The sequence below is a fragment of the Erithacus rubecula genome (assembly GCF_903797595.1).
Source record: "Erithacus rubecula genome assembly, chromosome: 4".
Taxonomy (NCBI): Eukaryota; Metazoa; Chordata; class Aves; order Passeriformes; family Muscicapidae; genus Erithacus; species Erithacus rubecula.
In genome coordinates this window covers 10,803,646-10,817,554 of record NC_136686.1, presented here as the reverse complement: position 1 = coordinate 10,817,554, position 13,909 = coordinate 10,803,646, and the positions used below count along the sequence as shown (strand labels likewise).

The window sequence follows — 13,909 nt, the reverse complement described above, 5'->3', positions numbered from 1 at the left end:
TCCGTGTGATGGATAGAAACGCAAATTGTGTCTAGGCCTGCATAAACCAAATCTCTGAGCGCAGGTTCAGAGCAGGGATTCCCCTCCTCCTGCCCCTTTCGCCTAATACCTCAGCTCTGCCCCATTGTCCCAGCAGCAGCGCCTGAGTTAACTCTGTCAGGCTGCCTTTTCTTTTTTTTTTCTTTCCTCTGAGGGTACTGTAAGCCAGAGATAATATTTAAGTTCTCTTAAGCAGTACAAAATAAAAGGATCCGTCATCACCCACGACCGGCTCCCTGCAGGCTCGGGGCGGGCTGACTGCCCCACCGCCGGGCATGGTCCGGGACAGGGGGAGACCCACGACCGTGCTTCAGGGGGCTGCCGGCGTTTGGACACCCGGGGACTGAAAGGGAAACAATAACTTTTTTTCTTTTTTTTTTTTTTTTTTTTTTTTTTTTTTTTTGCAGTATTTTGTTCCCAACTCCACACTAACGTGACCCAAAAGCCAAGGAGATTTGTCGTGCAGAAGGACTTACCCTAATTTGACATAGATGACTCCAAAGCATAGAAACACGTAGAAAATCCACTTCCGAAAGTTTCTGTGCATGATCTAGAAAATGGACTGAGCCATAAAAATTGCACAAAAAGCCGAAGTGATCGTGTCGATTAAATCCCAGTCAAGAGCATTGCTGAAGCTACCCAGAAGCAAAGCCGGCCGAGCTGTAAAAAGTCAACTCCGCGCAGATAGGCAGCTCTTCCCAGAGCCATGGTGACCGAAACCGGCTCCGATATTAAAGAGCAAGAAAAAACGGAAAGGGCTGCTCAAAACAGTAAAACAAAACCCTAAGACAGACAGTCTGAGGGAGAGTATGAGCAAGCACTGATCTTGATCAACTGCCTCATAGAGCCCTGAAGTTCAATCTGTTTTTACTTGTTCTGACTTCCCCAGGTAACACTACGTATCTTGCAATCTATGGCTCCAGGTAGGAGGATCTATCTTTCTCTTTCTCTCTCTCTCTCTCTCTCTCTCTCTCTCTCTCTCTCTCTCTCCCTCCCTCCCGCTCTTCCCTCCACCCTGCATGTGTCAGGATCTAATACATATCTTATCTGTGTGTGCGTGTGCGAGCTGTGCGTGTGTTCGTGTTTCAAAAGGCATGTCCTTAAGCCGCAGTGTTGGGGAAAACACATGAAAAGTATCCAATAAGGGAAATAAAGGACTCGTCCTCTCAAACCGAAGCATTTTTTCATTTCCTCTAGTATGGTAACGCGGTTGGATTTGCAATATACAGACTTCACAAAAGAAACTGTTACACTTTTTTTTTCTTTTCTTTTTTCTTTTCTTTTCTTTTCTTTTTTTTTTTTTTTTTTTTTTTTTTAACTTTCTTTCTTCCCTTCTAAACAAACAGAGGCAGGCGTTAATCCTCACTTGCTGGCAGCTCCGTATCCTAAAAGGCAACGTGTGTCCAAACTACTTCTTCGGTTGTTTGACCGTGCTGGACACAAATGCCTGACACCAAATTTGGTATCATTGTCGGCAGTAAGAAAACATGATTCCTTCTTGAGAAACAGATACCCTTGGCTTTTAACATTAGTTTAGGATATTCAGTTTGCTGGTCTTAGAGAGATTAATCGGTGGGACAAAATCTCACTTTGTTTTCAGACACTAATGATGAAGCAAAGTTTGTTGGTTTTTTGGGGTTTTTTTTCTCTTTTCTGTTTGTTGTTTTTTTTCCCCTTTCCTTTCCTTTCCTTTCCTTTCCTTTCCTTTCCTTTCCTTTCCTTTCCTTTCCTTTCCTTTCCTTTCCTTTCTTCCTTTCCTTTTCCTTTCCTTTCCTTTCCTTTCCTTTCCTTTCCTTTCCTTTCCTTTCCTTTCCTTTCTTTCCTTTCCTTTCCTTTCCTTCTCTCTGTTTTTTTCTATTTTTCTTCCTCACTGATTTCTGAGTTGCTCCATTTATTCTTGCATTCTGTGGAATTATCTATTCCAGTCTACTACACAATGTGTGCCTGTCCGGAGGCACAGATCTGCATGCATATGCACGCTTAAATAGCACTTCGATACAAGTCTGTGGGCTGTAGGGAGTTACACAGATACGGAAAAACTCGTGCACCTCTGCCCTCTCCTACACATGCATTCATATACGTGTAGCAACAGTCAGCACAGATGGCTTTAGGCATCTCTCAGAGAGAATCGGCTAAACACACACCAGGAAAGGCTGAAGGGAAGCAGGCAGTGACAAGCAAGCGAAAGAGGCTGAACACAGAACTTCATCGTAAAGTATCTATCCTGACGGAGAAAACAAAGGATTTTTTAAAGGCCAGCCAGGCTGCCGTGGTTGAAGAGGTGCAGTGTGAAATCGCAGGTCATGTTTAGACTCCCACAGTAAAGGCTTTCCGCACCTTGTCATCACCCACCCAGTCCACAGAACAGGGTCCTCTCCAGGAAAAATGCAGAGACCTCAAGACAGTGAGGGGAAGGACACCCTGTGAGGGGAAGAGGAAGCGAAGCGGGACAGAGAAGGGTCATGCTGGGGAAGGGGGACTCAGAGCGCTCCCCCAGTAGCGACGAAGGTGGCTGACACTTCCCACTCCACCGCCAGCTCCGATTTCTCTGCTGCGGATCGGTTTGGCTCCTTTCCTCCCGCATTCCTCAGTTTTATTCTTTAATAATCACCACTCCGGCTCTCCGAGGCAGCCAGTTCTCCTCCAGTCCACTCGGCTACACTGTCATCAATACTCAACTACAGACAATTTGTCCTTAAAAAATGCCGAGTCTTCCCTTCACACTCATTTTCTTGTGTTTAAATGTAATTTATTCTTTTTTTTTCCTGACCCAGCATAAGGGGTTTTTTGTTCTTCATTCCCACTATTTTTAGGCAATTTTTTGTAAGATGAGGCCGTATTTCACAGAACCACAGGATTCCCAGGCATATGGTGCGATTCTTGAGGCTGTCCTGTGCAGGTCCGTGAGTCGGACTTTGAGGATCCTTGTGGGGCCCTTCCAGCTCAGAATATTCTGTGACTCTTTGATTCTGTTTCCCTTTTGCAGAACCATGTCCCCTAATAGCCGCCCACAACTGCCTCCCAAACTCTTCGACCAACACCAGAAGGGCATTCACGATATGCAGCCCGACCACCACCTGCCACCTGCGAATCTTTTTCCTGGTTTTTGAAACTTTTTGGAAACGAAGTGTCATATGTCCATCACGAGAGTCGCGGGGATGCGGCAGCGGGAGGAGAGGTGTACGCAAAGATCTTCCCTGCGGCCGGGGAGGGACGAGGCGTGCGGCAGGGCCGGGCGATGCCGAGGGCAGGTGCCTCGGGGATGTGCCCCGCAGATCTGTCCCGAGAGCTGCCCCGGGGATGTGCCCCGCAGATCTGTCCCGAGAGCTGCCCCGGGGATGTGCCCCGCAGATCTGTCCCGAGCGCTGCCCCGGGGATGTGCCCCGCAGATCTGTCCCGAGCGCTGCCCCGGGGATGTGCCCCGCAGATCTGTCCCGAGAGCTGCCCCGGGGATGTGCCCCGCAGATCTGTCCCGAGCGCTGCCCCGGGGATGTGCCCCGCAGATCTGTCCCGAGCCCCGCGGAGGCGACGCAGACCCGGCCGGTCCCGCGGGCTCACAGCGCCACCCCGCGGCGGTGCGAGGGCCGGGCGGGGGTGCTGCGGGGCTCGGGGAGCGGAAGGTGCGGATCGGCACCGTCCTGTCGGGATGCTCGGGAGCACCGGCGTTGCCGGGACGCGCAGGCCGACAGCCCCGCGGCCGCTGGCTATAGGAGGCTGCCCATAGAGCTACCTCCCTTTGCCTCCGCACAAACCCGGGCGTGGATCCGGAACCGGCGTGGAGGGGCAGGCTGCCTCCCCCGCGTGTGAGGCCCTGTGCAGGAGCAGGGCATTGACTGGCCAGAGAGATTAGGAGGAGCGAGGGGCTCCGCATCAGAAGTATTTGTTGTTACAGGTCTCCTCTACAGACCCCTCGTGCCTTTTTTCTCACAAACCCCATGGAAATGGGAATACAACTCACATGGTCTCCTCAGTGATTACCAAGCTAGCACATCCCACTTGCTTCTGTGAACTAATGAGTACTCTTCATTGCAAACCCAAGAAGTTTCAACAACAGAAACTAGACTAGATTGTAGCATCGTTTAGAAGGCAAAAATTTCTGTATCTTTGATCCTTACTCCACTGTTATCTTCACTAAGTGATTTGAAGATCCTGGACTGGGGGAAAATGATGTATCTCCTTACCTTCAAATATCAGTTTGACTATCCTGACAACTTAGGCTGAGGATAAGAAGATTTAATGAAGCTTAATAATTCTGTGATTTAAGAAAAAACTCTGTAGAATATTAAAATGCTTAATTCTCACATTAGTATTCAGAGATTCACGCAATTACTTTATGTGCCAAATATATAAAGCCCATTGAATTACTTTAAACAAATACCACCTAAATGACGCTAAAAGACTTTTTGGACACAAAGTAATATTCCTAAACACAACAGATGTGAGTTGAAACCATTTGCTGAATGCTCTTCTAGTATACAATTCTTATTTATTACTCATGCAAAACTATTGGCAGAGCAGGGGATACAGTCAATTAAAAATTCAGTAATTCACTTTCTCATCCACTGAGCTGTAGACAAAGCTCAACATTCATGCGTCCAAAACCTGCTAAAGGAAAGGTCACCTACACACACTGCTGCTGGTCCCCACAACCCTCCCACACCTCCTCACAGCCTTTTGATAAAGTGGCTCCTGTGGTAAAATATTTCAAGTCCCTATTGATCTTCAGTTTCCCAATCCATCACAAATGCATTTACCCCCACTTCAACTGGAAAGCCTTTTCCTTCATCTAGGGAGGAGAGTCCAAGTGACCTTCAGAAGTCACTGCTCAGGATGTGAATCTGAAAGCTTAGTCAACAGAAGGTAACTATCGGGTGCAGGCACTCAAGGGCAGCTTAGGTATGCAAGTCTTTAAAAAATGAAGATAATGGGAAGGAGAGTCACTGGCCCAGGCATGGGTCCCATTTACTCCAGGATGTGACACAAGGGACACAGTGTTGTTTGCCTGATCTGTGGCTTATAGGGTTTCATGAAGAGGGAACCCTGCCCAAGCAGGAGGAGCAATCCCCACAGCATGGGAACAACTTGCAGCCTGAACAGCTCTGTAAATGGAAGTATGAGCAAGCAGGATCAAAGGGGAAAGGAACCATTGTTCACAGCTCATATCATCTTCCCTAGCATTTTTCCAAGAATAGTGTTCAAAATCAGAGTAAATCCAGTAAAATTTCTAGGGAATGCAGACAACAGAGATAATTACTCTGTTATGGGCCTATCTATGTGCCTTTCTTTTCTTTTTGTACTACTCAAGATCAACCACTGGACCAGGAGTTGGACTTCTACAATCCCTTCCAGCTCAGCATATTCTGTGATACTGTGCGTGCTTGTTGTAAGTCTCAAAGGCTTAACTAAAAGGCAAATCCAGCTGCATTTATCCCAGCCAGCCACTCTCTGGCACTGTTGCTCCATGCAGTTGTAGACAAAGGTCCCACATATCACTATAAAAACAACTGAACAAAAATATTCCTTAGGGGAAACACACACAGAGCATATGGGGTTAAAAAAGAAAAAGAGGAGAATAACAAAAAGAATATATATTTTTTTAAATATGCACACAAATATAGGTATCTTGCATCTGATCTGGATCTTACACACAACTTACATTCTTAACAAATGTTAAATATATGCATATACTAGTAACTCTTTAATATTTTGTACATGTGTTACCATGCCTTTGTACATGAAGTCTTTCCTTAAATCACACTATTTTATTTACCCACCTACTTCCTAGGTCTAAGATGTCCATTCTTTCTGAGAGACTATCAAACTCACTCTCTGATGCCAGAGTTTTTTTCAGGCTTGGGATGTCCTTCACTGAGCTTCTGATACTGAGATGTGTTCTCAATCATCCGGTCTTTGAGCTTTGATTGAGCAGAAGGGTACCAAACTCATCTGGTAAGAGATTATGCTTTTGGCATGTGCATCTGGCATGGTGTCCTGCACAGCACAACTTAATGGCAATAAAATCTGCTCCATAGTCAAGATTTGAATCTGGTCTTACACAGTAACTGACCTGCCCACTGCTTTCTTAGTTCTTCTCTCACTCCATAAAATGGAAAATAGCATTTGGCCACATCTTTGATCACCACTGTCTTTCACCTCAGTTCCTTCCCTGTTTCTCTCCCTCTTTTTCTTTCCTCTCTTTTACATCTCATTACCTGGAATATGTTCCACTTTCTCAAGCTATCAGTCTTCCTGTAATTCCCAAGCCTGTTAAGCCTCCACCAGTTTAGCAAACACCTAATTAGATTAATAAGTAACACAGCTGTCTGTGCTCAGTTGCTACAGGTGCTTCATATTTACAGCTAAATGCTGGTTTGAAAATTTCTGTTTACTTGTCTCATCCAAGATGAGAGTCACTGTTCAAGCAGAGGTACAGTACACATGTCTTTATAGCAGCATGAAATGGAATTTTCAGACTTTCTCACAAACTCCTCCTTTGATAACTGAAGGTTTACTGGCTTTGTTGCACTCGACTTAATATAATTTTAGACTATTTTTTCTGTTCTTTGCGAACTAACTTCTTACTTCATTGACTGTATTAATTTGAAAAATTCTCTGCAGAAGAAAGTTGGGCAGTTAAAAAGGAATGTGAGTCAGCAATAACATGGTTGCAAAAAAGAAGAAATACTATGAATAAGCAGACATGCAAGGGAATGAACGTAACATGTTCTGTTACTCTGCAGCAGCAGGAAGTTCAGACTCATGTATGAAATTGTTTTCTGGGCAGTAAACTTCAATAAGTACATAGATCAGCTAGAGATGACCCAGAGATAAACAACAGGAAGATGATCCACTACAACAATGAAACAAATACATGATCCATGAGGAAAGGTTGTGTTGCTTTATTTTACAGAAACACAAACTGAGCAGGGAGAGTGTGATAGTCTTCAAATGTACAAAAACACGTTGCAAAGACAGCAAGGCAAGGAATTGTTCTTGTGATAAATGGACTTGAGCAGCATTTAGGCAAAATTGGTTTCATGGCAAATATTGCCAAGATTTAAGATCAGGTTAAATAAGCATCTACAGAAATTTAGTACTACAGGATTCTACCACAGGCTACAAACATTCAGGTTCCTTTTAGACATGAGAACCCATGATTGTGTGACTGTTTTTCAACCACTGTGCTGTGAAAATTCCTTTCACCTTCATAAAGCATGGTGAGCTGCCTCCTGACTTCTTCTGAAAGTGTTTCAGAAAGCATCTAGTTTGATGGAGGAGATGGAATTTGCATCCAGGAGTTTAGAGGTACACCCAGAGCAGCTGTCTCTAGGCTGTATTTCTTTCATCCTTTCATCAAGCACTCTTCCCCATCCCCATGAAGCTGATGAAAGGAGCCCCTGCACATTTCTAATCAGTGCAACAATTCAGAGACTTAAGATTCGAGGCTGCAGATTCTAAAGTTTCGTGAACAACTTTTATCCATGCTTCAGATAATACAGTGAGATATCATCACTGAACCCAAATCCATGATTTGCCTAAATTAGCCCTACTAAAGAACCCTTATATCAAATGAATCAAACTAAATACTGAGTTTAGAAAGATTTCTATTGGAATCAACTTAAATAATTTTAGACTAGTAATTTAATCTCTAATCAGCAAGTCTCTAGGCCCTACAACTACATATGATGCAACAAAAGGAAAAGTCAGGAGTCAGAAGAAATTTTTGCTGTGATTTACATGCTCATTCCTATTTTCTTATTTTATTCTCAGATAGGTCTAGATGGGAAACCACATTTTTAGTTATCTATGGTTTTGGTTATCTATGGTTATCTATGTGAGTTTAGATTACAGTTAACCTTTAAAATAATCTTTCCAAAGCTAAGGGACTGAACAGTTTTATGTGATATACTAATTGTGTTTTGCCTGCCTATTGAGTGCTGCAATTCTTGTAAATATTACAAGGAAAGCTGCACGTAGTTAAGCAGGTTTTTTTTTCCTAACTGATCTTCTCTATTGTAACCTTACTCCTTCTCATGCAAAATACTTTTTAGCTTCTGAGTTGCAAACCAATAAGCATTGATACTCAGCCTGAGAAAACTAAAGCTCTATCTCTTCTGTGTTTGGCCTGATGTTCTGTCCCAGTGAAATTACATCGCTGTGGATTTCAAACACTACTAATTACAGTTTGTATCACAGGGAGAAATCTTGAAATCTCATTGAGGTAAGCAACCCCTTGGTTCAGACACAGTGAGACCCACAGAGTGTTTGTCACTGGCAGCATCCCAGTGCAAGGCCAAAGTGGCCACAGTGCCAATTTTGGGGACGAGCTTTTAGACAGGGGGCATGGCACTCTTCTATCAATGCTTCTACCAAGGGAAGGCTGCTTCTTAGCAGAATGATGACAGAAACTTTCCTACCCTTTAGTTGCCAAAGAGAAAAGTCTACCAGTTCCTGCTGTAGGTTTTTCACCATTGCAGCTGTCCCCTTACTAGATATTGGTTTTATCCCTATTGTATGCAGAGAGATTGTGAGTCCAGAGTTTCAGGGTCCTTTGGATTACTTCCTCGGGTAACCCTCCAGAGATTTTCATTGTAAGAAGACAGGGCACCTTAGTAAGAATAAGCAAGAAAAATACAGGGGGGAAGAGCATTAATTGACAAATAAAATGTGACAATGGTTCTCTCTTCTAATCAAGCCAGACATCAACATTTGGAGTTCTAAGGTATCATGAGGTTTCCACCTACCCTGCCTCATCTCCATCCATCCATGTTCTGGCTTCATTGCCACACATTGAGAGAAAATTTACTTGTTTCTAATTTGAGCAGCGTGGAGATTACTCTCCTCCCACTGGCTTGACCACAACATGGATGAGTTTATCCCTTTTTTAATTTGTCAATACACCACTGGTGATATATCTTAATCATGTTAATCTCCTTTAGCAATTTATCTCACTGCTTTCAAAGGTATTGCTCATAATCTGTCAGTTGAATGCTTAAACGCATTTCTGCCATCAGAAGAAATACAAGCCTCTGGGATTACCCCCAGACCAGAACAGCATCACAGTATTTTGTGTGTAAACACACAAAAATCTTGCATTTTCACTAACTGCAAATACAAAATCTTGCAGCTTCATTAACTGCAAAACCAGAAACTTTGTCATTTCACTAATTGCAAATAACCATATAGAAAAGAGAAAAAAACCCTGTTCTGTTGGGTTTTTTTTCCTCTTTCTGATTTCTAAACTCCACTTCCCAGAAATTTCAGGTCTAGAGTAAAGGTGTTTATCTGTGTCTTGCTAACCTGGCACAGTCTCCTGTTAGGGAAACATCCTAAAAGGCAAATAGTGCAGATTCAAGAGTATATATATTTTTTTCCCTCTCAAGAAAATATCAAGAAAATATTCAACTTATTTCAACAACCAGTAAGAAACTGTAATAGCAGACCTATGTTTAGGTCATATTCGTTATCTTGTAATTGGGCCTTTAAACATTCATTTTTCTCCTAAGAATAACTCATTAACAGACTTGATAACCATCTCTTCATAAAAATACATGACTTTACAGGCTTTATTCATATTGAAATTATTAATCTGTTTTATTGTATACTGCTTACTATTTTGAGATAAATCTGTGCGAATATGAGCCCTCCTGTTTGGAATAAAAATATCATCTCTCAATTTTGTGCATGGTTGTTTTTAAAAATTACTCTGATGATCTGTACTTATATACATTTGACAGTACATTATTTCTAGATTTCAAAAGCTAATCACATGCCTTCCAATGCTTGATCTTTTTAAATGGCAAACGAGAACCTCTGGATTATTTTGTTCCATACACATGAAACGCCAAGAAAAACTCCTAAATATGATTTTTTTCCCCTGCTCACAGAAACTATGGCATTCTAAGAAAAACAAGCATATCTAGAATTGCAATATTTAAAATAATCCTTATTTTTAAAGTAAATCTAATAATGGAAGTAGGAGGAGGGAGAGTCCAGACATTATTTTGAAAGCACAGGATTGATTATATTAATGTTGCCAACTTAAACATGAGAACATTGGTTTTTTTTAGCTTGCTGTCTTTTCCACCAGCCATCATTAAAAAACATCTACTGCTCTTACCTAGGAGAGTCTGCAATTTATTTACAGCTACAGTAAAGTCAGTACTGAAATAAATATGCATTCATTAGGCTACTTCTTAGAAGTTTAAAATATTTCTAGGGTCTTAAATCTAAAATGAACGCCCCATTAAAGAGGTGAAGATGACCCCTAGTGAGTAGTTTTTATAAGGATGTGTCCAACGAAGTTTACTCTCCATTCATCCTCCATCTGTTTTCCAGAACATTTGTCTCTTTTATATAGATATTTTAAACATTGCCTCTGAGTATCAGGATAGCTGTGCTGTCATACTATGCAGTTCTATAACAAAGCAGAATAGCCAGACTTGGGAAATTATCTAAGAAGGTTTGCCACTCCTCCCTTAACAGCTTTCAATGATTCATCAAATAATATTATTTGCATCATGTCCTCCTCCAGGTCACTGACTTAGAATGGTCACTTATCTACAAATCTTTCCTACATTTTCTTTCTATTACAATAAGCCTCTCTTTCATCAGGATTATCAGCAGAAGCTGCAGGATATTTTATCTGGCTGCAATTCAGCTTCATGTGGGGGTGCTCACATGCACCCTGCGGTATTTTGTGCAGTTACAAGCAATTTATGAGATGTTTAAAAGTGCATACTTCACAGATTTAACTCTTTGCTTGACTCCAGTGTCTGCTTATACTCAGTACAAGATATCTGTAGAGATCAGGGTTTAAATCTTATATGGTGTTGACAGCCTCTACTCTTTCGTCACCTCCTTTGGAGCTAAAGGTTCTCCACAGATTGTTTGGATGCAGCCCTAACATGCCCTATATGCATTATAAAAATCATTAAAAAATTCTTTCCAAACCAAGCACAGGCTTCCTGACCAAGGACAGGAGATTTCCCATTAAGCCTTTCCGGCATGAGACCTGCACTCCTGCTCTGGGGCTTGGGCTTGCTTACCTTTAAAGGTCCCTTCCAATCCAAACTATTCTACTAAACTATTTCATGTTTATCTGAAATCATGTGGCCACCATAGTGCTGGCCTCCCCCCACACTTATCTCCCTGAAAGCTGCCAGAATGGGACAGTCATTTAAGTAAGCACACCAAACCAAACCTGTATGACACTGAGCTGGCAGGTGCTGGCTCCTGTCATACCTACCACACCCGAGAGCAAAACAAAAGCACAGACCAGAGGCCACTTATTAAGAGTCTTCAGCCATGGCTTTGCCATAGGAAACCTTTAGTTCTCTGTGGTTTCTAGAATCAATATATCTTTCTGCTTTCTTAAAAGAAGAGGGGAAGTAAGAATAGGAGCCACTGTGCTTGTACCTGCACACCCCATCCTGTGCATCAGAAAAGTGAAGAATTGAAGAATCTTTGAGGAAGTTCCTGTAGGATGAAGCCAGGGTGTTAATTAAATTATTTCATTCTTTGGGTGCAGACAATGACTTTTTGCTAGAAGTCCGTATAAGGGTTAGCAAATTGGAGCCTAGCTTTGTGATCTTCACATAATTTAACACAGAGTTTCTAATTACTGAGTATAGTCCCCAACATCCTTCCAAATCCAGAGCATAGCTCAAACACCCAGTATCACTCTTAGGAATATTCCTACTACTTCACATTGTGTCCGTGGGATCTCTGGATGTGGGAGAATTTTATATTGAATAAATTATTCCATACTGAATAAATTACTCCCTCTAAAGTGATCAAAAGCTTTATTCACAGAATCATTCTGGGCTTGTTCTTGTGCACGCCAGAGCTAACACAGTCTTTTGCCCTTTGCTATTTGGACCTTTCAAACTCCAGTTGATTGTTATGAATTGTCTACTGAGCCTTCATGAACCATAAGTGAGAACCTATTTATTGCCTTGACTAAACACAGTCTCTTGGCTGTTTTTAATCATATCTTTTCACTACATTTTTTCTTCTTTTAAAAAGTTGTTACTTGGGTTGATTCTAAATGCAATGGCCCATGGACAGCATCTTCCACAGACAAATGCATTTCAGCTCCAGCTCAGTCATTTTAAGTGTATTACAGATTACTTTAGTTCATTGTTTCTGCTGTTTGTCATGAACTTCAGGAAGCTGGAGGATGCTGAATTTGACATGAATTTGAGCTAGTTCTGCCAAATGGGAAACACCAAATCTGTGACCTAGACCTTTGCCTTCATGGCTTGCAAAAAACAACATTGATGTTATTACCAAGAAAATTGTTAACACTTTTCTACATAAAGGACAGGGTATTGGTCACTTTAGCACAGTTTGTAATGAAGGCATTCATAATGAAGTCAGACCTTAAGATGCATTTGGACAATGATAACATGTTTTAACTTTTGGCCAGATCTGAAGGGACCAGGTAGTTAGACCAGATGATTGTTGTGGCTCTTTTCCAACTGAAAATATTCTATTCTATTCTATTCTATTCTATTCTATTCTATTCTATTCTATTCTATTCTATTCTATTCTATTCTATTCTATTCTATTCTATTCTATTCTATTCTATTCTATTCTATTCCATTCCATTCCATTCCATTCCATTCCATTCCATTCCATTCCATTCCATTCCTCAGTTTGCAAACAGCTTGCATGAAAAAATACTTTTCTTTCCCAATTACTTAGAGAAAATGCATCATACTTAATTCAAACAAGATAATAGTGATCCTGGCATGTAGACATATCTTGAAGGAAATAATTCAGAATGATAAAAGCATCTCTTGTTTTAATCAATTCCAAATCAGTGCTTTAAGAGTAAACCTTTATCCACAAGTAAGAGCTAGGAACCGGAAATACAGTGTCAAAACACACTCAGGTTTATGCACCATTCTGGGTTTTGGTGGTGGGTTGCTTGAACATGAATCATTAAATAAAAACTTTACATGCAGTAAGAATTCTCATGGCTTAAGACATATCTTCACTTATGTAAACCTCAAGGACTCATTTAAAGGAGCTCACTTGTATTTCTTTTGACAAGTCTATGACTTTCCATTTCTCTTCTTCCAATTGTTATTGTTTTACCACTCTTTATGTTCTGCATCTGGGTTGACAAGATGTAATTAATATTCTGTCTTTGGTTTCCTACAAAACCACAAGACCATATATCCTATTTATTTTTCTAATGTTTCTGTCTTTTTCTTTTATGTAATATGAACAAGCTCCACTCTCTCTGTTGTTGCACTAATGTTACTGAAATTCAGATCCACCTCTTAGAAACTGACACTCAGATTCTTCTATTGACACCAATAATACATTTTCCATAAACTTCCTCATTCTCCCATTATTGTTTTATGTTACAGCAGAGTATTACTCTAATCCAGTCATTTTCAACCAATCTAATATAGCCCCAAAGTGGATTAGCCAGCAGGCACTGGTAGGCTGCGCATCCATCAGTTGATAGCTATAAAATCCCAGGATAATTAAATCCAGAGAGATATCGAGAAAGGGAAGGGAAAACTAATTTGTCTCCTACCTTTCCATCTGTAGTTGTTCACTTTGTACATTTGAGAATCAGCTCCTTGCCCTTTCTTCTTCCATCTACCCAAAGCTGGAAGCGGCTTCCACCCCTGGGGCAGAGGAAGATGCTTTGAGAACCTGAACTAAGGGCAAGGAGGAGATGTCTGATCCCCCCACCCACTCCTGTCCCTAGGCAGGAAGTTTCTCCAGCAGTACCACCAACACTACAGCACCTACAGAGGGTTTGCACCATGATGGCTACATCCATGTCAGTACAATGAAGCATCCAACTCCATGGCTGGTATGTCCTGAGGGTGAACATTCTGTAAAC

At 41.6% G+C, this 13,909-nt stretch overlaps 1 protein-coding gene across 2 annotated transcripts in view; it reads right to left on the bottom strand.

Moving 5' to 3' along the window:
* WNT7B (Wnt family member 7B) overlaps positions 1-13,688 on the bottom strand; it is a 105,632-nt gene extending 91,944 nt beyond the window's left edge. Inside the window, exon 1 of one of the 2 annotated variants that reach the window (XM_079305064.1) lies at positions 13,595-13,688. In XM_079305064.1, coding sequence (XP_079161190.1) covers positions 13,595-13,602 — 8 coding nt within the window. In that variant the 5' untranslated portion in view covers positions 13,603-13,688. Of the gene's footprint in view, positions 1-515; positions 1,066-13,594 lie in introns of those variants that run through there. The other variant, XM_079305063.1, reaches the window with a different exon arrangement.
* Positions 13,689-13,909: the final 221 nt, after the last annotated feature.